Raw genomic sequence first — 25,000 nt, forward strand, 5'->3', positions numbered from 1 at the left:
TTTCAGGTGCTGGTTTTACTGTAACCGTAATCAAAGATACAAACGCAGTCGATTAACTTTATAAGTGGTCGAGCGAAAAGAGCGAAAAACATGATAGATAAATCTCAAGACCAAGACATAATACTGCTTTACAAGTTTCAGGGAACCCCCCTGCCACGCCCCCTTTGGTGGCTCTCTATGCCTCTGCTCTCCTTAGAGCTCCAGGTTTAATCACGCACACCTGGAGCTCATCATCACTCATGCCTCCACTCTCTCTGGAGCTCCAGGCATCATCACGCTCACCTGGGGTTCATCATCACTCCACCCCGCTTCTATATAAGCTCCTCTTTCACTCCCAATCCCCGTTCGTTATTGTATGTGTTGGACTTTACGTGCGGTCTATGTTTTTGTGTCCGGATTTCCACACGGACTCTATTTATCCGTTTCATCCGGACTCCTCAATCCCGTATCGGCTGTGCTTCTCCTCCCCGCGCATCTCGGGTCAGCTACGCTTCCCCAAAACGCACCTCGGACTCTCTCAGCCGTGTGTGTGTGTGTGTGTGTGTGTGTGTGTGTGTGTGTGTGTGTGTGTGTGTGTGTGTGTGTGTGCTTGTGTGTGTCTCACTCTCTCATTCTCATCATTAAACCTGAGTGAGCTTATTCCTGCGTCCGCCTCCTGTTTCACTCGCACCCTGACAACGAGTCTTATCAGATCCAGGAATTTAGTTGAATTCAATTATTACAAAGAGATGAAGGATCTGTCTGTTCACACTGCAGTGGTGTTTAATCAGGTTTGGGGTTCTGTTGTAGAAGGAAACTTACACTTTCATCTTCTGCTATGGTGATGTGACCTTTTCTTTTGTATTGTAATTGATTTAATGAAAGTCTGTTAAAACAATCCTAATGTTTCTCCATCTCTCTCTCTCTCTCTCTCTCTCCATCTCTTTCTCTCCTTCTCTTTCTCTCCTTCTCTCTCCTCTCCTTCTCTCTCGCTCTCTCTCCATCTCTTTCTCTTCCTCTCTCTTTCTCTCTCCATCTCTTTCTCTCCTCTCTCATTCTCTCTCTCACTCCCTCCCTCTCTCCCCCTCCCCCTCCTTCTCTCTCTCTCTCTCTCTCTCTCTCTCTCTCTCTCTCTCTCAGGTGGCTCATATCCGTGCAGAGAGAGATATACTGGTTCAGGCAGACAGTTTGTGGGCAGTGAAGATGTTCTACAGTTTCCAGGATAAACAAAATCTCTACCTGCTTATGGAGTTTCTGCCAGGAGGTGCTGTTGCTACACACACACACACACACACACACACACACACACACTAATCTGAGGCTCTGCTGGATGTGTAGTGTGTGGTTGAACTGGTCCCTGCTCCCCCTGGCTGTAGGTGACATGATGACACTGCTGATGAAGAAGGACACTCTGTGTGAGGAGGAGACGCAGTTCTATGTGGCTGAAACTGTTCTGGCCATCGACTCCATCCACCAGCTCGGCTTCATTCACAGAGACATCAAACCTGATAACCTGCTGCTCGACTCCAAGGTCCGCCCTACCAGCCCTATATATATATATATATATATATATATATATATATATATATATATATATACACGTCCCCTTCTGCTTTTTGTTCCTCTCTTCTTCTTTTTGACCCCACCCTGATCTGCTCTGTGTGTGTGTGTGTGTGTGTGTGTGTGTGTGTGTGTGTGTGTGTGTGTTACAGGGACATGTGAAACTCTCAGACTTTGGTCTGTGTACTGGACTGAAGAAAGCCCATCGTACAGAATTCTACAGGAACCTGAGCCACAACCTCAACACTGACTTCAGTGAGTGAGGCTCCTTTTCCCAGCATGCACTGGGCACACCACTACCTTACTCATCTCACTCTGACTCGGGGTGTGTGTGTGTGTGTGTGTGTGTGTGTGTGTGTGTGTGTGTGTTCACAGCTGCTCAGAAAATGAACTCCAAGAGAAAAGCAGAAACATGGAAGCGTAACAGGAGGCAGATGGTAATAACTCATTATTAACACCTTTATTCCTCTTTCTCTCTTTCTGTTTCTCTCTCTATCCCTCTTTCTCTGTGTGTCTCTGAGACGTGTGTGTGTGTGTGTGTGTGTGTGTGTGTGTGTGTGTGTGTGTGTGTGTGTGTGTGTGTGTGTGTGTGTGTATGTGAGGCGTTTTCCACAGTTGGAACTCCAGACTACATAGCCCCAGAGGTGTTTATGCAGACGGGGTATAATAAGCTTTGTGATTGGTGGAGTCTGGGTGTGATTATGTACGAGATGCTGATTGGTCAGTCACACTGCTGCTTCATACATCACAGTTACACACCACTTCATTACATACCTCCCTCAGTGTGTGTGTTTGTGTGTAGGATATCCACCATTTTGTTCAGAGACTCCCCAGGAGACGTATAAGAAGGTGATGAACTGGAAGGAGACTCTGATTTTCCCTCCTGAGGTGCCGATCTCTGACAGAGCCAAACAACTCATCCTCAGGTGCCTAAACCCTGTACCCTATATCCTAAACCCTGTACCCTATATCCTAAACCCTGTACCCTATATCCTAAACCCTGTACCCTATATCCTAAACCCTGATCCTACGATAACCCTAACCCCTGGTCCTGCCCTATATCCTAACCCCTGATCCTGCCCTATATCCTAACCACTGATCCTGCCCTATATCCTAACTCCTGATCCTACCCTAACCCTAACCCCTGATCCTACCCTATATCCTAACCCTAACCCCTGATCCTGATCCTACCCCATATCCTAACCCCTGATCCTGCCCTATATCCTAACCCCTGGTCCTGCCCTATATCCTAACCCCTGATCCTACCCTATATCCTAACCCCTGATCCTACCCTATATCCTAACCCCTGATCCTACCCTATATCCTGATCCTACCCTATCCTGATCCTACCCTATATCCTAACCCCTGGTCCTGCCCTATATCCTAACCCCTGGTCCTGCCCTATATCCTAACCCCTGATCCTGCCCTATATCCTAACCCCTGATCCTGCCCTATATCCTAACCCTGATCCTGCCTATATCCTAACCCTGATCCTACCTATATCCTAACCCCTGATCCTACCCTGATCCTACCCTATATCCCAACCCCTGATCCTACCCTATATCCTAACCCCTGATCCCACCCTATATCCTAACCCTAACCCCTGATCCTACCCTATGTCCTAACCCCTGATCCTACCCTATCCTAACCCTGATCCTACCCTATATCCTAACCCCTGATCCTACCCCATATCCTAACCCCTGATCCTGCCCTATATCCTAACCCCTGGTCCTGCCCTATATCCTAACCCTGATCCTACCCTATATCCTAACCCTGATCCTACCCTATGTCCTGATCCTACCCTATATCCTAACCCCTGATCCTACCCTATGTCCTGATCCTACCTATGTCCTAACCCTGATCCTACCCTATATCCTAACCCCTGATCCTACCCTATGTCCTGATCCTACCCTATCCTAACCCTGATCCTACCCTATATCCTAACCCCTGATCCTACCCTATCCTGATCCTGCCTATATCCCAACCCCTGATCCTGCCCTATCCTAACCCCTGATCCTACCCTATATCCTAACCCCTGATCCTGCCCTATATCCTGATCCTACCCTATGTCTAACCCCTGATCCTGCCCTATCCTAACCCCTGATCCTACCCTATGTCCTAACCCCTGATCCTACCCTATATCCTGATCCTACCCTATATCCTAACCCCTGATCCTGATCCTACCCTATATCCTGATCCTACCCTATATCCTAACCCCTGATCCTACCCTATATCCTAACCCCTGATCCTGCCCTATGTCCTGATCCTACCCTATATCCTAACCCCTGATCCTGCCTATGTCCTGATCCTACCCTATGTCCCAACCCCTGATCCTGCCCTATATCCTAACCCCTGATCCTACCCTATATCCTGATCCTACCCTATATCCTAACCACTGATCCTGCCCTATATCCTAACCCCTGATCCTACCCTAACCCTAACCCCTGATCCTGCCCTGTATCCTAACCCCTGATCCTACCCTATATCCTGATCCTACCCTATGTCCTGATCCTGCCCTATCCTGATCCTACCTAACCCTAACCCCTGATCCTACCCTATATCCTAACCCCTGATCCTACCCTATATCCTGATCCTACCCTATATCCTAACCCCTGATCCTACCCTATATCCTGATCCTACCCTATATCCTAACCCCTGGTCCTGCCCTATATCCTAACCCCTGATCCTGCCCTATATCCTAACCCCTGATCCTACCCTATATCCTAACCCCTGATCCTGCCCTATATCCTAACCCCTGATCCTACCCTATATCCTAACCCCTGATCCTACCCTATATCCTAACACCTGATCCTACCCTATATCCTAACCCCTGATCCTGCCCTATATCCTGATCCTACCCTATATCCTAACCCCTGATCCTACCCTATATCCCAACCCCTGATCCTGCCCTATATCCTGATCCTACCCTATGTCCTAACCCCTGATCCTGCCCTATATCCTGATCCTACCCTATCCTAACCCCTGATCCTGCCCTATATCCTAACCCCTGATCCTACCCTATATCCTGATCCTACCCTATATCCTAACCCCTGATCCTGCCCTGTATCCTAACCCCTGATCCTACCCTATATCCTGATCCTACCCTATATCCCAACCCCTGATCCTGCCCTATACCCTGATCCTACCCTATATCCTGATCCTACCCTATCCTAACCCCTGATCCTACCCTATATCCTGATCCTACCCTATATCCTAACCCCTGATCCCACCCTATATCCTGATCCTACCCTATATCCTAACCCCTGATCCTACCCTATATCCTAACCCCTGATCCTACCCTATATCCTGATCCTACCCTATATCCTGATCCTACCCTATATCCCAACCCCTGATCCTGCCCTATATCCTGATCCTACCCTATATCCTAACCCCTGATCCTGCCCTATGTCCTGATCCTACCCTATATCCTAACCCCTGATCCTGCCCTATATCCTGATCCTACCCTATATCCCAACCCCTGATCCTACCCTATATCCTAACCCCTGATCCTACCCTATATCCTGATCCTACCCTATATCCTGATCCTACCCTATATCCTAACCCCTGATCCTACCCTATATCCTGATCCTACCCTATATCCTAACCCCTGATCCTACCCTATATCCTAACCCCTGATCCTACCCTATATCCTGATCCTACCCTATATCCTAACCCCTGATCCCACCCTATATCCTGATCCTACCCTATCCTAACCCCTGATCCTACCCTATATCCTGATCCTACCCTAACCCTAACCCCTGATCCTACCCTATATCCTAACCCCTGATCCTACCCTATCCTGATCCTACCCTATATCCTAACCCCTGATCCTACCCTATATCCTGATCCTACCCTATGTCCTAACCCCTGATCCTACCCTATATCCTAACCCCTGATCCTACCCTATATCCTGATCCTACCCTATATCCTAACCCCTGATCCTACCCTATATCCTGATCCTACCCTATATCCTGATCCTACCCTATATCCTAACCCCTGATCCTACCCTATATCCTAACCCCTGATCCTGCCCTATATCCTGATCCTACCCTATATCCTAACCCCTGATCCTACCCTATATCCTAACCCCTGATCCTGCCCTATATCCTGATCCTGATCCTACCCTATATCCTAACCCCTGATCCTGCCCTATATCCTGATCCTACCCTATATCCCAACCCCTGATCCTGCCCTATATCCTAACCCCTGATCCTACCCTATATCCTGATCCTACCCTATATCCTAACCCCTCATCCTGCCCTGTATCCTAACCCCTGATCCTACCCTATATCCTGATCCTACCCTATATCCTAACCCCTGATCCTACCCTATCCTGATCCTGCCCTATACCCTGATCCTACCCTATATCCTGATCCTACCTATATCCTAACCCCTGATCCTACCCTATATCCTAACCCCTGATCCCACCCTATATCCTGATCCTACCCTATGTCCTAACCCCTGATCCTACCCTATATCCTAACCCCTGATCCTACCCTATATCCTGATCCTACCCTATCCTGATCCTACCCTATCCTGATCCTACCTAACCCTAACCCCTGATCCTGCCTATATCCTAACCCCTGATCCTACCCTAACCCTAACCCCTGATCCTGCCCTATATCCTGATCCTACCCTATATCCTAACCCCTGATCCTGCCCTATATCCTGATCCTACCCTATATCCCAACCCCTGATCCTGCCCTATATCCTAACCCCTGATCCTACCCTATATCCTGATCCTACCCTATATCCTGATCCTACCCTATATCCTAACCCCTGATCCTACCCTATATCCTGATCCTACCCTATATCCTAACCCCTGATCCTACCCTATATCCTAACCCCTGATCCTACCCTATATCCTGATCCTGATCCTACCCTATATCCTAACCCCTGATCCTACCCTATATCCTGATCCTACCCTATATCCTAACCCCTGATCCTACCCTATATCCTGATCCTACCCTATATCCTAACCCCTGATCCTACCCTATATCCTAACCCCTGATCCTACCCTATCCTGATCCTACCCTATATCCTAACCCCTGATCCTACCTATATCCTGATCCTACCCTATATCCTAACCCCTGATCCTACCCTATATCCTAACCCCTGATCCTACCTATATCCTGATCCTACCCTATATCCTAACCCCTGATCCTACCCTATATCCTGATCCTACCCTATATCCTGATCCTACCCTATATCCTAACCCCTGATCCTACCCTATATCCTACCCCCTGTGCCCTTATATCCTAATGTTAATGTAAACACTGAACTCTGTACTTAGGTTCTGTTGTGAAGCAGATCATCGTATTGGAGCTGGAGGAGTTGAGGAGATTAAGAGGAACCCATTCTTTGAGGGAGTTGATTACGATCACATCAGGTGTCTCCACTTTATCATCTTCATCACCTTTATTATCTTTATTTGCTTCTAATTTTCTGGCTCGTATTCTGCTCTTGTTTGTAGTGAAGTTTTTTATTGTATGAATTGTGTGTGCACGTGTGTGCACGTGTGTGCACGTGTGTGCACGTGTGTGTGTGTGTGCGTGTGTGTGTGTGTGTGTGTGTGTGTGTGTGTGTGTGCGCGCACGTGTGTATCACACACAGAGAGAGACCTGCAGCCATCCCAATTGAAATCAAGAGCATTGACGACACCTCAAATTTTGACGAGTTTCCTGAGTCAGACATCCTGCAGCCTGCTGGTAATACACACACACACACACACACCAGTAAACAGTAATGGGGTTCTTATCATAGAACCCTGTCATACTCACCTTTTCTCTCTCTGCCCCCTTTTGCCCCACCCCCACCCCAGCAGTGGGCAGTAGTCATGCGGAGTCGAACTATAAGAATAAGGACTGGGTGTTTATAAACTACACCTATAAGAGATTTGAAGGACTGACTGCACGAGGAGCCATCCCATCCTACATGAAGGGAGGGAAGAGATGAGTGCAGACATGCACCCGTCTCTCCGTTTGTCTGTCTGTCTCTCCTTCCTGTATCCCATCCAATCACTGCCACACCTACAGAATGCTGTGTTTCTATTGGCTGACATCAGAAGAGCTTAAATGTATTGTTTCAGTTCAGATCGGCCCCACCTCATTCACTACCGCTGCCTTCTGTTTCTTCCTCACAGGCAGTCTGTCTGTCAGTCACACAACAGCATTCATGTTGCTATAGCAATCAATGTAAAAGCTCAGGTTGTTGTTAACACAGCCGTCTCTCAGAAAGCCTTCTGTTGTCTTTTATTTACTTTCTTCATCATCAGCCAATTAGCATGCAGGAGTTACTGGTTGCCATGGTGACACCACACCTTCACACTGATGGTTCCAGACTTTACAGATTTAACTACAATGTAAAACCATGGCAGCTATACACACACACACACACACTCTCTTATAAATTATATCTACTCATAAACAATTACATATCTATACACACACACACTTACATATATCTATACACACATACATACACACACACTTACATATATCTATACACATAGCTACATACACACACACTTACATATATCTATACACATAGATACATACACACACACACACACACACACACACTCTTATAAATTATATCTACAGATACACAATTACATATCTATACACACACACACTTACATATATCTATACACATAGATACATACACACACACACACACACACACACACACTCTTATAAATTATATCTACACATACACACACACACACACATATATCTATACACATAGATACATACACACACACACACACACACACTTACATATATCTATACACATAGATACATACACACACACACACACTTACATATATCTATACATAGATACATATACACACACACACACACACACACATAAATTATATCTACACATACACAATTACATATCTATACACACACACACACATATATCTATACATAGATACATACACACACACACTTACATATATCTATACACATAGATACATACACACACACTCATAAATTATATCTACACATACACAATTACATATCTATACACACACACACTTACATATATCTATACACATAGATACATACACACACACACATATATCTATACACATAGATACATACACACACACACACACACACACACTCTTATAAATTATATCTACACATACACAATTACATATCTATACACACACATATATCTATACACAGATACATACACACACACACACACTTACATATATCTATACACATAGATACACACACACACACACACACACACACACACACACACACACACACTCATAAATTATATCTACACATACACAATTACATATCTATACACACACACATATATCTATACACATAGATACATACACACACACACACACACATATCTATACATAGATACATACACACACACACTTACATATATCTATACACATAGATACACACACACACACACACACACACACACACTCATAAATTATATCTACACATACACACACTTACATATCTATACACACACACTTACATATATCTATACACATAGCTACACACACACACATAAATTATATCTACACATACACATTACATATCTATACACACACACATATATCTATACACATAGATACACACACACACACACACATATCTATACACATAGATACATACACACACACACTTACATATATCTACACATAGATACATACACACACACACACACACACACACACACTCATAAATTATATCTACACACACACACACACTTACATATCTATACACACACATATATCTATACACATACATACACACACACACATATCTATACACATAGATACATACACACACACACTTACATATATCTATACACATAGATACACACACACACACACACACACACACATAAATTATATCTACACATACACAATTACATATCTATACACACATATATCTATACACATAGATACATACACACACACACTTACATATATCTATACACATAGATACATACACACACACACACTCATAAATTATATCTACACATACAATTACATATCTATACACACACACATATATCTATACACATAGATACATACACACACACACATATCTATACACATAGATACATACACACACACACACACTTACATATATCTATATATACATACACACACACACACACACGCAAAACATATATCTATACACACACACACACTTGCATATATCTAAACACACACACATGTACACATCTATACACACACAGTGGTGGGCCGTGTATTTGGTACCTGGACCTGCAGTGAGGACGTACCCGACTTACTCCACCTCTTAATACACCACTATCACTTCACAATTATAGAAACCATTAATACAATACAAACACACTATATAACAACACGTGGCATAAAAGTGGTAAAAAAAAAGTCTCAGATGTATGAACGTGTGCAGAGCTACACACGTGTTTTACCAGTTGAACTCGGCTGTAACAGTTTCTCTCTGAACAGCCAATCAGAAGACGGAACAGTGCTGACGCTATTCTGGTCCAGTGATCTGCTCTGTGAGGAGAATCTGAAATCTGATTGGATAAAGAAACAGAGCTGTTGGTAATATTCTCTATGGTAAAAGTCCAGCAGTACTGATTCTGAAGGCTCTGAGCAGATTAGATTCACATGGCAGCACATAGAGGCTGAAATCTGATTGGACAAAAAATCTACCATCCACGTACACGTACTGAAGCAGTGCAGCCGAGAGAAACACTACCATGACACTAACATGAAGAGAAGAAACTGATGGAATAAATTAATACAATTTCATGGAACAAATATTAGAGTTAGGTTATAAATGTGGGTCAGTGTTTCTGATAGTGTTTAGTCCAGCAGAGAAGTGTTTACTGACCCTGACGGCCCACCAATGCCCACACACGCACGCACGCACATATATCTATACACACACACACACACACACACATTTACACATCTATACACACACACTCAGACACTGTTTCCACTTTAAGCTTTTTTTATACATATAGACTCGTATAGCCTGTATTTTTGCTAGATTCATTTTTGTATCACACAAACACACACACACACACACAAATGTAATGCAAAAAATATTTGAGTTATTTTATAATTGTATAATCACTGTAGCACTTGCTGTGTTTCTCTGTTACCATGACGACAGAACGCTGTTCCTGATGTTGCCTATAAGCTCTATTTATTGATGTGTATATTGTGTTTATATTTTGCTGAGATATGTAGAAGGTACGAACTGAACAGGAGACAGTACAACACACACACAAGCACGTGTTTGTTCCATCTTTAATTCCAACATGCAAAGTTCAAACCTGTGTGTGTGTGTGTGTGTGTGTGTGTGTGTGTGTGTGTGTGTGTGTGTGTTGAAATCATTTAATAAAGCTGTTCAGTTGAGATGTTTGATCTCGGTGTATTTCCTCGTCCTCGTGACCCCACGCCAGTCTCAGTGTGTGTTCAAATGATTACTGTAATTTCCGGACTATTAAACGCACCCATATATAAACTGCACCCACTGAATTTGACAAAGATTTTTATTTTGAACATAAATATGCCGCACACTGAACCCTGTCTACACTGAAACTAATGAACTTTACACAGGCTTTAATGAAAGACAGTGTCTGCGCCCGATTCAGTGGGAGCGCATCTGATTTAATATAAAGAGTTTCATTGGTTCACCTGAACCCGTTCCGCAATTTCATTGGTCTAATGTTCTGGGGTTCAGGTTTTTTGGCTCGAAGTTTGTGAAACCGGGAAAAACCCAGGAAACATCCATAAATTAGCCGCTTTGTTGTTTAAGCCGCGGAGTTCAAAGAGGTGCAAAAGTAGCGGCTTATAGTCAGGAAAATACGGTACACTGTAATCTGTAACATCATCTGTGGGGATTGGAACTCAGGAACATCAGTACAGGTAATCACACACACACACACAAGCCCTATTTAGACAGGACTAGTTTTACAGGGGGTCGTTAGAGAGGTACTTTGTAATTTGAACCCAGTCCGAATCTGCCATGTCTGTCTTTCTCTCACACGACCTCTGTAAACAATTCCAGACCAAATGACCCACTGTTTTTCAGTAAACTCGGCGCTCCTCTGAGAAATCTAATCCCGTCCGAATGCGATGTCTGTGTTTGCCCAAAATGTTTTTTCCAAGACACGTTTTCTTGTGTGTTTTGGTCAATGTGAACTACCGTACTAACCCTAGTGCGCCGGTATTCAACTTTCTGCTTTCTGCGCACCAATAATGGATGTAGGTGTGTATGCAACCCTGAAGAAATAAACATTCTGTATAAACATTTTACTATTGATCGGTCATATGACCATACGCAACCCACGCATCCTGGACATGTGGTCTTGTGCAATGCCCACATGTAAAACACAGACACTCCTACCCCCGTAATAAACACGGAGATGTGAGTCCCGTCTGAATACATACATCAAATAACAGAAGTCGACTGAAAAGAATTCTAACTCGAATGTCGTTTGGAAAACTAGTCCCGTCCGAATAGGGCTTTAGACTGCACAATTATATTTACTTGTTTTTATAGTATATTTGATGCGTCAGATTCTTTACATCAGTCCATTTTCATATTTCATATTTGTTTATTAATTTAAATAATAATTTCCCCTACAGTAATATTTGTAAATAAACATGTTTTTGTTTAAGTCACACATGGCAGAATGTGTCACTTGAGCTCGGGGGGAAGGGGCGTGGCTTTTCTCTCCAGGTCCTGCAGGTACACGTGCAGAGCTGCTGCCATCTTCTCCATCATCACTCTGACGAACACACGATCTGCAGCCAGACAGGCCAAGCCCCCCGCCTCCAACACCTGCCCCAAACAGGAAGTAAGCCATTCTCTCTCTTACACCCGAGCTCTGTGTGCACCAACAAAAGATTCCTGTAGTGTAAACTGTGTGTGTGTATGTTCACCTCCTAGATGAGCAGCTTAGCAGCACTCACTGGACCCTCCACTTCCACACTTGTGCATGCTGGGAAATAGAGTTCACTGAAGAAATATACATTCCATTATAATGATTATACACAAATGCACCGCTGTGTCTTACCTTTCTGTGCTGCTGCTGTTGTTTGTGTTGTTGTTATTGTTTGTGTGGTGTGTGTAGTTGTATGTGTGGGCAGAAACTCTAGGGGGCGTGTCACTAGTTTGCATTGTTTCTTCACTGATCTGTAGAGGGCGCTGACTCACAACCTGAGTGTGTGCAGCTCCTCCACATGAGAATGGGTCCACGTGATTCCCAAACAGGCCTCCTGCACGCTACACACACACACACACAAACAAAAAAGTTATACACCACCAGCCTGATATAAACTGAATAGGGAGCATGGAGGAGGAAGGAGGAGGAGCATCGCTCGGCCTGAACGTACAAACTGAAAGCTGACTGTAAGTGAACCTGGGTGCCTTTACTTTTGAGACTCACCCTGTAAATTACGTCTTCATCCGAATCGTCCATCACTCTGTCCATCTCATCATCATCCATCAGGTTCCCAGAAATCGCTCTGTGCAGCTCGGAAGCTGCCTCTTCCTCAATACTCCTCAACCCTGCCTGCAGCCGGAGAGTGGGCGGAGGTGATTTGGGACACGGCTCGTGAGTGTGGTGCAGTAGGTGTAGGGAGCAGGGAGAGTGAGGGGAGGTGATTTGGGACACGGTTCGTGAGTGTGGTGCAGTAGGTGTAGGGAGCAGGGAGAGTGAGGGGAGGTGATTTGGGACACGGTTCGTGAGTGTGGTACAGTATGTGTAGGGAGCAGGGAGAGTGAGGGAAGGTGATTTAGGACACGGCTCGTGAGTGTGGTTTAGTAGGTGTAGGGAGCAGGGAGAGTGTGGGAAGGTGATTTAGGACACGGCTCGTGAGTGTGGTGCAGTAGGTGTAGGGAGCAGGGAGAGTGTGGGGAGGTGATTTGGGACACGACTCGTGAGTGTGGTACAGTAGGTGTAGGGAGCAGGAGAGTGGGCGGAGGTGATTTGGGACACGATTCGTGAGTGTGGTACAGTATGTGTAGGGAGCAGGGAGAGTGAGGGAGGTGATTTAGGACACGGCTCGTGGTGTGGTACAGTATGTGTAGGGAGCAGGGAGAGTGAGGAAGGTGATTTAGGACACGGCTCGTGGTGTGGTGCAGTAGGTGTAGGGAGCAGGGAGAGTGTGGGAAGGTGATTTAGGACACGGCTCGTGAGTGTGGTACAGTAGGTGTAGGGAGCAGGAGAGTGTGGGAGGTGATTTGGGACACGACTAGTGAGTGTGGTGCAGTAGGTGTAGGGAGCAGGAGAGTGGGCGGAGGTGATTTGGGACACGATTCGTGAGTGTGGTACAGTATGTGTAGGGAGCAGGGAGAGTGAGGGGAGGTGATTTAGGACACGGCTCGTGAGTGTGGTACAGTATGTGTAGGGAGCAGGGAGAGTGAGGGAAGGTGATTTAGGACACGGCTCGTGAGTGTGGTTTAGTAGGTGTAGGGAGCAGGGAGTGTGGGAAGGTGATTTAGGACACGGCTCGTGAGTGTGGTGCAGTAGGTGTAGGGAGCAGGGAGAGTGTGGGGAGGTGATTTGGGACACGACTCGTGAGTGTGGTACAGTAGGTGTAGGGAGCAGGGAGAGTGGGCGGAGGTGATTTGGGACACGATTCGTGAGTGTGGTACAGTATGTGTAGGGAGCAGGAGAGTGAGGGAGGTGATTTGGGACACGGCTCGTGAGTGTGGTACAGTATGTGTAGGGAGCAGGAGAGTGAGGAAGGTGATTTAGGACACGGCTCGTGAGTGTGTTGCAGTAGGTGTAGGGAGCAGGAGAGTGTGGGAAGGTGATTTAGGACACGGCTCGTGAGTGTGGTACAGTAGGTGTGGGGAGCAGGAGAGTGTGGGAGGTGATTTGGGACACGACTAGTGAGTGTGGTGCAGTAGGTGTAGGGAGCAGGAGAGTGGGCGGAGGTGATTTGGGACACGATTCGTGAGTGTGGTACAGTATGTGTAGGGAGCAGGGAGAGTGAGGGAGGTGATTTAGGACACGGCTCGTGGTGTGGTACAGTATGTGTAGGGAGCAGGGAGAGTGAGGAAGGTGATTTAGGACACGGCTCGTGGTGTGGTGCAGTAGGTGTAGGGAGCAGGGAGAGTGTGGGAAGGTGATTTAGGACACGGCTCGTGAGTGTGGTACAGTAGGTGTAGGGAGCAGGAGAGTGTGGGAGGTGATTTGGGACACGACTAGTGAGTGTGGTGCAGTAGGTGTAGGGAGCAGGAGAGTGGGCGGAGGTGATTTGGGACACGATTCGTGAGTGTGGTACAGTATGTGTAGGGAGCAGGGAGAGTGAGGGGAGGTGATTTAGGACACGGCTCGTGAGTGTGGTACAGTATGTGTAGGGAGCAGGGAGAGTGAGGGGAGGTGATTTAGGACACGGCTCGTGAGTGTGGTTTAGTAGGTGTAGGGAGCAGGGAGAGTGTGGGAAGGTGATTTAGGACACGGCTCGTGAGTGTGGTGCAGTAGGTGTAGGGAGCAGGGAGAGTGTGGGAGGTGATTTGGGACACGACTCGTGAGTGTGGTACAGTAGGTGTAGGGAGCAGGGAGAGTGGGGAGGTGATTTGGGACACGATTCGTGAGTGTGGTACAGTATGTGTAGGGAGCAGGAGAGTGAGGGAGGTGATTTGGGACACGGCTCGTGAGTGTGGTACAGTATGTGTAGGGAGCAGGAGAGTGAGGAGGTGATTTAGGACACGGCTCGTGAGTGTGTTGCAGTAGGTGTAGGGAGCAGGAGAGTGTGGGAAGGTGATTTAGGACACGGCTCGTGAGTGTGGTACAGTAGGTGTGGGGAGCAGGAGAGTGTGGGAGGTGATTTGGGACACGACTAGTGAGTGTGGTGCAGTAGGTGTAGGGAGCAGGAGAGTGGGCGGAGGTGATTTGGGACACGATTCGTGAGTGTGGTACAGTATGTGTAGGGAGCAGGGAGAGTGAGGGAGGTGATTTAGGACACGGCTCGTGGTGTGGTACAGTATGTGTAGGGAGCAGGAGAGTGAGGGAGGTGATTTAGGACACGGCTCGTGAGTGTGGTGCAGTAGGTGTAGGGAGCAGGAGAGTGTGGGAAGGTGATTTAGGACACGGCTCGTGAGTGTGGTGCAGTAGGTGTGGGGAGCAGGAGAGTGTGGGAAGGTGATTTGGGACACGGCTCGTGAGTGTGGTGCAGTAGGTGTAGGGAGCAGGGAGTGTGGGAAGGTGATTTGGGACACGACTCGTGAGTGTGGTGCAGTAGGTGTAGGGAGCAGGAGAGTGTGGGAGGTGATTTGGGACACGACTCGTGAGTGTGGTGCAGTAGGTGTAGGGAGCAGGGAGAGTGAGGGGAGGTGATTTGGGACACGACTCGTGAGTGTGGTGCAGTAGGTGTAGGGAGCAGGGAGAGTGAGGGTAGGTGATTTGGGACACGACTCGTGAGTGTGGTACAGTAGGTGTAGGGAGCAGGGAGTGTGGGAGGTGATTTGGGACACGGCTCGTGAGTGTGGTGCAGTAGGTGTAGGGAGCAGGGAGGTGTGGGAGGTGATTTGGGACACGGCTCGTGAGTGTGGTGCAGTAGGTGTAGGGAGCAGGGAGAGTGAGGGTAGGTGATTTGGGACACGGCTCGTGAGTGTGGTGCAATAGGTGTAGGGAGCAGGGAGAGTGAGGAGAGGTGATTTGGGACACGGCTCGTGAGTGTGGTGCAGGAGGTGTAGGGAGCAGGGAGAGTGAGGAGAGGTGATTTGGGACACGGCTCGTGAGTGTGGTGCAATAGGTGTAGGGAGCAGGGAGAGTGAGGGGAGGTGATTTGGGACACGCTCGGGTTGTTAGTGTAAGGAGCAGGTAGAATATGTTCATCTCACCTGGATTTCATTAGTGGTTTTTTTATTCTTGGTGGGTCTGTAGCCATAATATTCTTCCTGCCTCTTTATGAACTTCCTAAAGTGCTCCTGGATCAGGAATGTAGCGTAGAACTTCCCTACTGTCACCTCGTCATCTACACACACACACACACGCACACACACAGTCTATGTAAAGTGTGTTTGTGTAAAGTCTCTGTAATGTCTGTGTCTGTGTAAAGTCTGTCTGACGTCTGTGTGAAGTTTGGCTGAAATCTGGCTAAAGTCTGGCTGTCTCTTATATATAAATGAGGGTGTTTGACATTTTAATCTTAATTTTTGTGGCGTAATTTTTAGGACTTTCCAGGATAATTTTAATAATTAATTGTAATTATTTCTATTTTTCCAGACCACATCTTGAAGTGCAGTCGACTACATGTGGCCAACAGGCTGCCTGTTGAGTACCTTTGGTGTAGGGAGTGGTCTCATATTCACCCCCCCTACCTCCGGTCCGCAAGTGATGTAAAATAATAAAAACATAATCTGGCCCGCATAAATATATATATATATATATATATATATATATATATATATATATATATATATATATATATATATAATTTAATTATTTTTTTCATTTGCTTCATATGAAAATTAACCCTTTATATTTAATTGAAACAAAAACAATTCTATAAAAAAAAAAAAAAAAACATAAATAAATAATAATAAAAAAAAACCTGAACGCGTAAAAAAACTCCAGGCGGCAGATTTGAGAAAAGAAGCGCTGATTTTGGGGCTTTTTTTTGGTGGTGTTTGGCTGCAAAAAAAAAAAGAAAGATTTCTCTTTCCAAACCAAAAAGGAAAGTGGACAGGGTTAGGGTTAGGGTGTACAGACAGTTGTAAGAAAGATGGCTATTGCAGTATTATTTTTGTGGAGTTTAAGGGAAATGCTACCTGTCTAATATGCCAAGAACAAGTCGCCGTTCTAATAGTTCTAATCTCAAGCGTCATTACTCGACTAAACACGGAGAATAGTAGGGAAAGTACAAGGAAGATAAAAGAAAAAAAAAAGAGACACTGCAGAGAGAGTTAACGTCCCAGCAAGACCTTTTCCTTAAAGCCCAAACGGATGCTGATGCTGCAGTTGAATATATACAGTATATATTTATAGTGTATAGGGTATATGGGGTGTAGTGTGTGTGTGGTATAAAGGGTACAGTGTGTGTAGGGTGTGTGCTTTATAGAGTATGGTGTGTAGTGTGTAGGGTGTGGTGTGTGTATAGGGTACAGTGTGTGTGTGTAGGGTGTGATGTGTAGGGTATATGGGGTGTAGTGTGCAGGGTGTGTGGTATATAAGGTACAGTGTGTGTAAGGTGTGTGGTGTATAGGGTGTGTGGTATAGAATATAGTGTGTAGGGTGTGTGGTGTGTAGAGTATAGTGTGTAGGGTGTGTGGTGTAGAATATAGTGTATAGGGTGTGTGGTGTGTAAAGTATAGTGTGTAGGGTGTGGTGTAGAATATAGTGTGTAGGGTATGTGGGGTGTAGGGAGTGTGGTGTATGTGGTGTGTAGAGTATAGTGTGTAGGGTGTAGGGTGTGTGGTGTGTAGAGTATAAAGTATAGTGTGTATGGTATATGTGGTGAAGGGTGTGTGGTGTATGGTATATGTGGTGTAGGGTGTGTGGTGTATAGTGTGTAGGGTATATGTGGTGTAGGGTGTAGGTTATAGTGTGTAGGGTATATGTGGTGTAGGGTGTGTAGGTATAGTGTGTAGGGTATATGTGGTGTAGTGTGTAGGTTATAGTGTAGGGTGTGTAGGTATAGTGTGTAGGTATATGTGGTATAGGGTGTGGTGTGTCAGGTATATGTGTGTGTAGGGTATAGTGTAGGTATATATGTGTAGGGTGTGTGTGTAGGTATATGTGGTGTAGGGTATATGGTGTGTAGGGTATATGGTATAGGGTGTGTGGTGTGTGTAGGGTATAGTGTGTAGGCATATGTGGTGTAGGGTATAGTGTGTGGTGTATAGTGTGTAGGCATATGTGGTATAGTGTGTGTATAGTGTGTGTGTGTAGGTATAGTGTAGGGTATATGGTATAGGTGTGTAGGTATAGTGTGTAGGGTATATGTGGTATAGGGTGTAGGGTATATGTATAGGGTGTGTGTGGTGTAGGGTATATGTGGTGTGTAGGCATATGTGGTGTAGGTATATGTGTGTGTAGGTATAGTGTGTAGGGTATAGTGTAGGGTGTGTGTAGGGTATAGTGTGTGTATAGTGTGTGGTGTGTCAGGTATATGTGTGTGTAGGTATATGTGTGTAGGGTGTGGTGTATAGTGTGTAGGGTATATGTGGTGTGTGTGTGTGTATAGTGTGTAGGGTATATGTGGTAGGGTGTGTGGTATAGTGTGTAGGGTATATGTGGTGTAGGGTGTGTAGGTTATAGTGTGTAGGTATATGTGTAGGGTATAGTGTGTATAGTGTAGGGTATATGTGTAGGTGTGTGGTGTATAGTGTGTGTGTGTATAGGGTGTAGGGTATAGTGTGTGTAGGGTATATGTATAGGGTGTGTAGGGTATAGTGTGTAGGCATATGTGGTGTAGGGTGTATAGTATAGTGTGCAGGGTATATGTGGTGTAGGGTGTGTGTGTATAGTGTGTAGGGTATATGTGGTATAGGGTGTGTGGTGTGTAGGGTATAGTGTGTAGGGTATATGGTGTAGAGTATAGTGTAGGTATATGTGGTATAGGGTGTGGTGTAGGGTATAGTGTGTAGGTATATGTGTGTAGGGTATAGTGTGTAGGGTGTATGTGGTATAGGGTGTGTGTAGAGTATAGTGTGTAGGCATATGTGGTATAGGGTGTGTAGGGTATATGTGGTGTAGGGTGTGTAGGGTATAGTGTGTATGGTATATGTGTGTAGAGTATAGTGTAGGGTATATGTGGTATAGGGTGTGTGGTGTGTAGGGTATAGTGTGTAGGGTATATGTGGTGTAGGTGTGTGGTGTGTATAGTGTGTAGGGTATATGGTATAGGGTGTAGGGTATATATGGTATAGGGTGTAGGGTGTGTGCTTTATAGAGTATGGTGTGTAGAGTATAAAGTATAGTGTGTAGAGTATAAAGTATAGTGTGTAGTGTGTAGGTATATGGTATAGGTGTGTGTGTGTATAGGGTACAGTGTGTGTAGGGTATATGTGGTATAGGGTGTGTGGTGTAGAGTATAGTGTGTAGGGTATATGTGGTATAGGGTGTGTGGTGTGTCAGGTATATGTGGTGTGTAGGGTATAGTGTGTAGGATATATGTGGTATAGGGTGTGTGTGTGTAGGGTATATGTGGTATAGGGTCTGTGGTGTGTAGGGTATATGTGGTATAGGGTGTGGTGTGTAGGGTATAGTGTGTAGGGTATATGTGGTATAGGGTGTGTGGTGTGTAGGGTATAGTGTGTAGGGTATATGTGGTATAGTGTGTGGTGTGTATAGTGTGTGGTATAGTGTGTAGGGTATAGTATGTAGGGTATATATAGTATAGGGTGTGTGTGTGTAGGGTATAGTGTGTAGGGTATATGTGGTATAGGGTGTGTGGTGTGTAGGGTATAGTATGTAGGGTATATGTGGTATAGGGTGTGTGGTGTAGGGTATAGTGTGTAGGGTATATGTGGTATAGTGTGTAGGGTATAGTGTAGGTATATGTGGTATAGGTGTGTAGGTATAGTGTGTAGGGTATATGTGGTATAGGTGTGTGGTGTGTAGGGTATAGTGTGTAGGGTATATGTATAGGTGTGTGGTGTGTAGTATATGTGGTATAGGGTGTGTGGTGTGTAGGGTATATGTGGTATAGGGTGTGTAGGGTATAGTGTGTAGGGTATATGTGGTATAGGGTGTGTAGGGTATAGTGTGTGTAGGGTATGTGGTATAGGGTGTGTGGTGTATAGGGTATAGTGTGTAGGGTATATGGTATAGGGTGTGGTGTGTAGAGTATAGTGTGTAGGGTATATGTGTATAGGTGTGTAGGTATAGTGTGTGTAGGGTGTAGGTTATAGTGTGTAGGGTGTAGGGTATAGTGTAGGGTATATGTGGTATAGGGTGTGTAGGGTATAGTGTAGGGTATATGTGGTATAGGGTGTAGGGTATATGTATAGGTGTGTGTGTGTAGGGTATATGGTGTAGGGTATATGTGGTGTAGGGTGTGTGGTGTGTAGGGTATAGTGTGTAGGGTATATGTGGTGTAGGGTGTGTGGTATGTAGGGTATAGTGTGTAGGGTTTAGGGTGTGTTACCTCCTATAGGAGGAATGACCTGATCCAGCAGTTTCATGCTTGTCCTCTTCCAGATCTTCTTAATGATTCCTCGCAGCTCCTCATTGGCCTGCTGGAAATTTCCTGATCAATCACATGAACAGACAGTAATTAGGCCGCACCCTCATTATAAAATTATCTTTGTGTGTGTGTGTGTGTTTGTGTGTGTACCCTCAGTTTTTATCCGCAGTCCTGTCCGTACGAGTGCAAACAGTGTTGCATTAAAGGTCACAGTGCCATCACTGTTTAAAGGCATATTCATGGAGATCAGCCTCTACACACACACACACACACACACACACACACACACACACACACACACACACACACACACATCACAACTATTGCATGCACAACAGCAAAATGTCTAATGAGCCTAAATAAACAAAACAAGCAATACATGTGTGTGTGTGTGTGTGTGTGTGTGTGTGTGTGTGTGTGTGTGTGTGTGTGTGTGTGTGTGTGGCACCTTGCAGGCAACGCGGTGAGGACAGAACTTGCCAAAGCCCAGCGGAGGCTGAATTCTCCGCAACAGAGTTACAACATCCAGGTGTTTAATACGCCCCCTACAGAACACACACATATGCGTGCACACACACACACACACACACACACACACACACACACACACACATCACAACTATTGCATGCACAACAGCAAAATGTCTAATGAGCCTAAATAAACAAAACAAGCAATACATGTGTGTGTGTGTGTGTGTTTGTGTGTGTGTGTGTGTGTGTGTGTGTGTGTGTGTGTGTGTGTGTGGCACCTTGCAGGCAACGCGGTGAGGACAGAACTTGCCAAAGCCCAGCGGAGGCTGAATTCTCCGCAACAGAGTTACAACATCCAGAACACACACACACACACACACACACACACACACACACACACACACACACACACACACACACACTAGCGCTTAAGGAATATGGTGATTGGAGGAGTATGGTAGTTATGAAGTTTAGTAATTGTGAGTATAGTAAATAGGGAGTATAGTGGTTGTGAGAGTATAGTGGTTGTGAGAGTATAGTGGTTGTGAGAGTATAGTGGTTGTATAGTGGTTGTGATAGTATAGTGGTTGTGAGAGTATAGTGGTTGTGAGAGTATAGTGGTTGTGAGAGTATAGTGGTTGTATAGTGGTTGTGATAGTATAGTGGTTGTGAGAGTATAGTGGTTGTGAGTATAGTGATTTGAGTATATGAGTATAGTGATTATGGGAGTGCAGTGATTGTGAGTATAGTGATTGTGAGTATAGTGATTGTGAGAGTATAGTGATTGTGAGAGTATAGTGGTTGTGAGAGTATAGTGATTGTGAGAGTATAGTGGTTGTGAGTATAGTAAATAGGAGTGCAGTGATTGTGAGTATATGAGTGCAGTGATTGTGAGAGTATAGTGATTGTGAAAGTACAGTGGAACCTCGGGTTACGAACGCCCCGGCATACGTATAATACAGGTTACGAATCGCAGTTCATAAAAAATGTTGCCTCTAGTTACGCGTTGCGCACGGAAAAATCGCAGGCAGGTTAGTTTTTACGTATCGCCACGTGCTCTCGCTGCGCTCGTGCAGCACATACACATCCGCTCGTCGCTCTAACAGTGTGGAATTACTGAACTTTAAATACTGTACGTATTCCTATCACCATGCCGCCAACAAAGTAGCCTGATGGAAATTCTCCTTCCAAACAATAACTCTCCCTCCTCCCGCTTCTACGGACGTCGTCTCCATCATGCACGCAGCGAGACTTCTTAAAGGTAAGGTACCATTTAAAATTTATTTTTATATGTTTTATATGATACGATTTCAATATAACATGTTAAAAGTAAATAATATTAGTGAATATTGGCGTTATTTTTTTTTTAAGAAACACCTTTTGGGTGTCCAGAACGAATTACCGAAGTTTCTATTCATTCTTATGGGAAAATTTGTATCGGGATACAAGCTTTTCAGGTTAAGAGTAAAGTGATGGACCAATTAAACTCGTAACCCGAGGTTCCAGTGTATAGTGATTGTGAGAGTATAGTGATTGTGAGAGTATAGTGGTTGTGAGAGTATAGTGGTTGTGAGAGTATAGTGGTTGTATAGTGGTTGTGATAGTATAGTGGTTGTGAGAGTATAGTGGTTGTGAGTATAGTGATTGTGAGTATATGAGTATAGTGATTATGGGAGTGCAGTGATTGTGAGTATAGTGATTGTGAGTATAGTGATTGTGAGAGTATAGTGATTGTGAGAGTATAGTGGTTGTGAGAGTATAGTGATTGTGAGAGTATAGTGGTTGTGAGTATAGTAAATAGGAGTGCAGTGATTGTGAGTATATGAGTGCAGTGATTGTGAGAGTATAGTGATTGTGAAAGTACAGTGGAACCTCGGGTTACGAACGCCCGCATACGTATAATACAGGTTACGAATCGCAGTTCATAAAAATGTTGCCTCTAGTTACGCGTTGCGCACGGAAAAATCGCAGGCAGGTTAGTTTTTTACGTATCGCCACGTGCTCTCGCTGCGCTCTCGTGCAGCACATACACATCCGCTCGTCGCTCTAACAGTGTGGAATTACTGAACTTTAAATACTGTACGTATTCCTATCACCATGCCGCCAACAAAGTAGCCTGATGGAAATTCTCCTTCAAACAATAACTCTCCCTCCTCCGCTTCTCGGACGTCGTCTCCATCATGCACGCAGCGAGACTTCTTAAAGGTAAGGTACCATTTAAAAATTTATTTTTTATATGTTTTTATATGATACGATTTCAATATAACATGTTAAAAGTAAATAATATTAGTGAATATTGGCGTTATTTTTTTAAGAAACACCTTTTGGGTGTCCAGAGCAGATTACCGAAGTTTCTATTCATTCTTATGGGAAAATTTGTATCGGGATACAAGCTTTTCAGGTTAAGAGTAAAGTGATGGAACCAATTAAACTCGTAACCCGAGGTTCCAGTGTATAGTGATTGTGAGAGTATAGTGATTGTGAGAGTATAGTGGTTGCGAGAGTATAGTGGTTTGAGAGTATAGTGATTGTGAGAGTATAGTGATTGTCAGTATAGTGATTGTCAGTATAGTGATTATGGGAGTGCAGTGATTGTGAGAGTATAGTGATTGTAAGAGTATAGTGGTTGTGAGTATAGTAAATAGGGAGTGCAGTGAATGAGTATATGAGTATAGTGATTATGGGAGTGCAGTGATTGTGTGAGTATAGATCAGGGGTGGCCAACCCGCGGCTCGCGCGCCGCATGCGGCTCTTTGGCTGGTTTCATGCGGCTCTTACGTTCCTTTCGAAGTTTGTGTGTTTGATTTTTAATGTGCGTGTTCGCTTTGCTTAAGTTCAATACGGTATTTTTAAGACTTAAATGAGCTTGCCCCTACTGGGAAACTTTGCGGTATATCAGACCTTGGCATGAGGCCAATCATAAATTACAGGGATGCACCGAGAATTTTCGGAAATCCCTAAATCACCGAAACAACACGCAGAAACACAATTATAATGACGCAATAAAAAAGCGCAGCAGCACACGGTTATCTGGATCAGAGCAACATGTCTGCGGTGTGTGGAGAGCGATGTGCAAAACATGCAATGCTGAAATTTCAAGAGGGGGTGTATCTGCAAAGAGTTTCTCCAAGTCGGGTTTAATTTATCACCTGAAATACAAACATCCCGATTTCCTTCTAAATATGAGAAGAACGCGCGCAGAAAAGTAAAGTCAATCCGAGCATCGCACTCCGTCTGTAGAGGACGTTTTGAAAAGGCAGGAAAGTTTTCCAGTGATGGTGCCGAGGCAAAAGGCAGAACACAAAAAATTATGGATTTCATTGCCTTTTGAATTGAATTTTCATTTCGGTGCATCCCTAAAATATTATCGTTGGTGTGGCCCTCTGACACAATTCAGGTTTCTCATGTGGCCCCTTGTAAAATTAATTGCCCCCCTGCGGTATATTCATCTCACGCACATGCGCATTTGACGAAAATACCGTATTAAACTCAAGCGAAGTGAATACGCACATAAAAAACCCCACAAAGGCTGTGTTTTCTACCCTGAAACACGTGAAATCAAAGCATCGATCTGTTCTGACTGACACACATGTGAAAGAATTGCTTGAGTGGCAACAACGGAATCTGAGGCAGATTTGAAGGGATTGTTCAAGGCAAGGAATGCCAAAAGTCCCACTAAGTAACATGCAGTAAAGAACAACACTATTGTAAATTATTATATTTTTGTTTGTGGACTTGGTTAAACAGAGTTTGTGTGTGTGAGACAGTGCACACAATGTTCACTGTTGAAAAGGACTATCCTGTGGTCTTAGAACTGTAGGAGTCAATTTCTGTCATTATGTT

At 44.8% G+C, this 25,000-nt stretch overlaps 2 protein-coding genes across 4 annotated transcripts in view; one reads left to right on the top strand and one right to left on the bottom strand.

The window, feature by feature from the left end:
- Positions 1 to 7,775, top strand: part of stk38b (serine/threonine kinase 38b) — a 14,580-nt gene extending 6,805 nt beyond the window's left edge. For 2 of the 3 annotated variants that reach the window (XM_046875435.1, XM_046875438.1), the window contains 9 exons: positions 1,120 to 1,243; positions 1,356 to 1,510; positions 1,692 to 1,794; positions 1,915 to 1,976; positions 2,142 to 2,259; positions 2,342 to 2,465; positions 6,833 to 6,928; positions 7,153 to 7,247; positions 7,361 to 7,775. In XM_046875435.1, coding sequence (XP_046731391.1) covers positions 1,120 to 1,243; positions 1,356 to 1,510; positions 1,692 to 1,794; positions 1,915 to 1,976; positions 2,142 to 2,259; positions 2,342 to 2,465; positions 6,833 to 6,928; positions 7,153 to 7,247; positions 7,361 to 7,494 — 1,011 coding nt within the window. In that variant the 3' untranslated portion in view covers positions 7,495 to 7,775. The remainder of the gene's footprint in view (positions 1 to 1,119; positions 1,244 to 1,355; positions 1,511 to 1,691; positions 1,795 to 1,914; positions 1,977 to 2,141; positions 2,260 to 2,341; positions 2,466 to 6,832; positions 6,929 to 7,152; positions 7,248 to 7,360) is intronic. The other variant, XM_046875437.1, reaches the window with a different exon arrangement.
- Positions 7,776 to 11,185: 3,410 nt separating this feature from the next.
- Positions 11,186 to 25,000, bottom strand: part of cacna1sa (calcium channel, voltage-dependent, L type, alpha 1S subunit, a) — a 36,937-nt gene continuing 23,122 nt past the window's right edge. Inside the window, 8 exon segments of the mRNA XM_046875434.1 lie at positions 11,186 to 12,383; positions 12,485 to 12,543; positions 12,619 to 12,827; positions 12,991 to 13,116; positions 16,398 to 16,531; positions 20,648 to 20,749; positions 20,837 to 20,939; positions 21,135 to 21,231. Coding sequence (XP_046731390.1) covers positions 12,501 to 12,543; positions 12,619 to 12,827; positions 12,991 to 13,116; positions 16,398 to 16,531; positions 20,648 to 20,749; positions 20,837 to 20,939; positions 21,135 to 21,231 — 814 coding nt within the window. The 3' untranslated portion in view covers positions 11,186 to 12,383; positions 12,485 to 12,500.

Source organism: Silurus meridionalis, chromosome 19 (genome assembly GCF_014805685.1).
Source record: "Silurus meridionalis isolate SWU-2019-XX chromosome 19, ASM1480568v1, whole genome shotgun sequence".
In the NCBI taxonomy this organism is placed as follows: Eukaryota; Metazoa; Chordata; class Actinopteri; order Siluriformes; family Siluridae; genus Silurus; species Silurus meridionalis.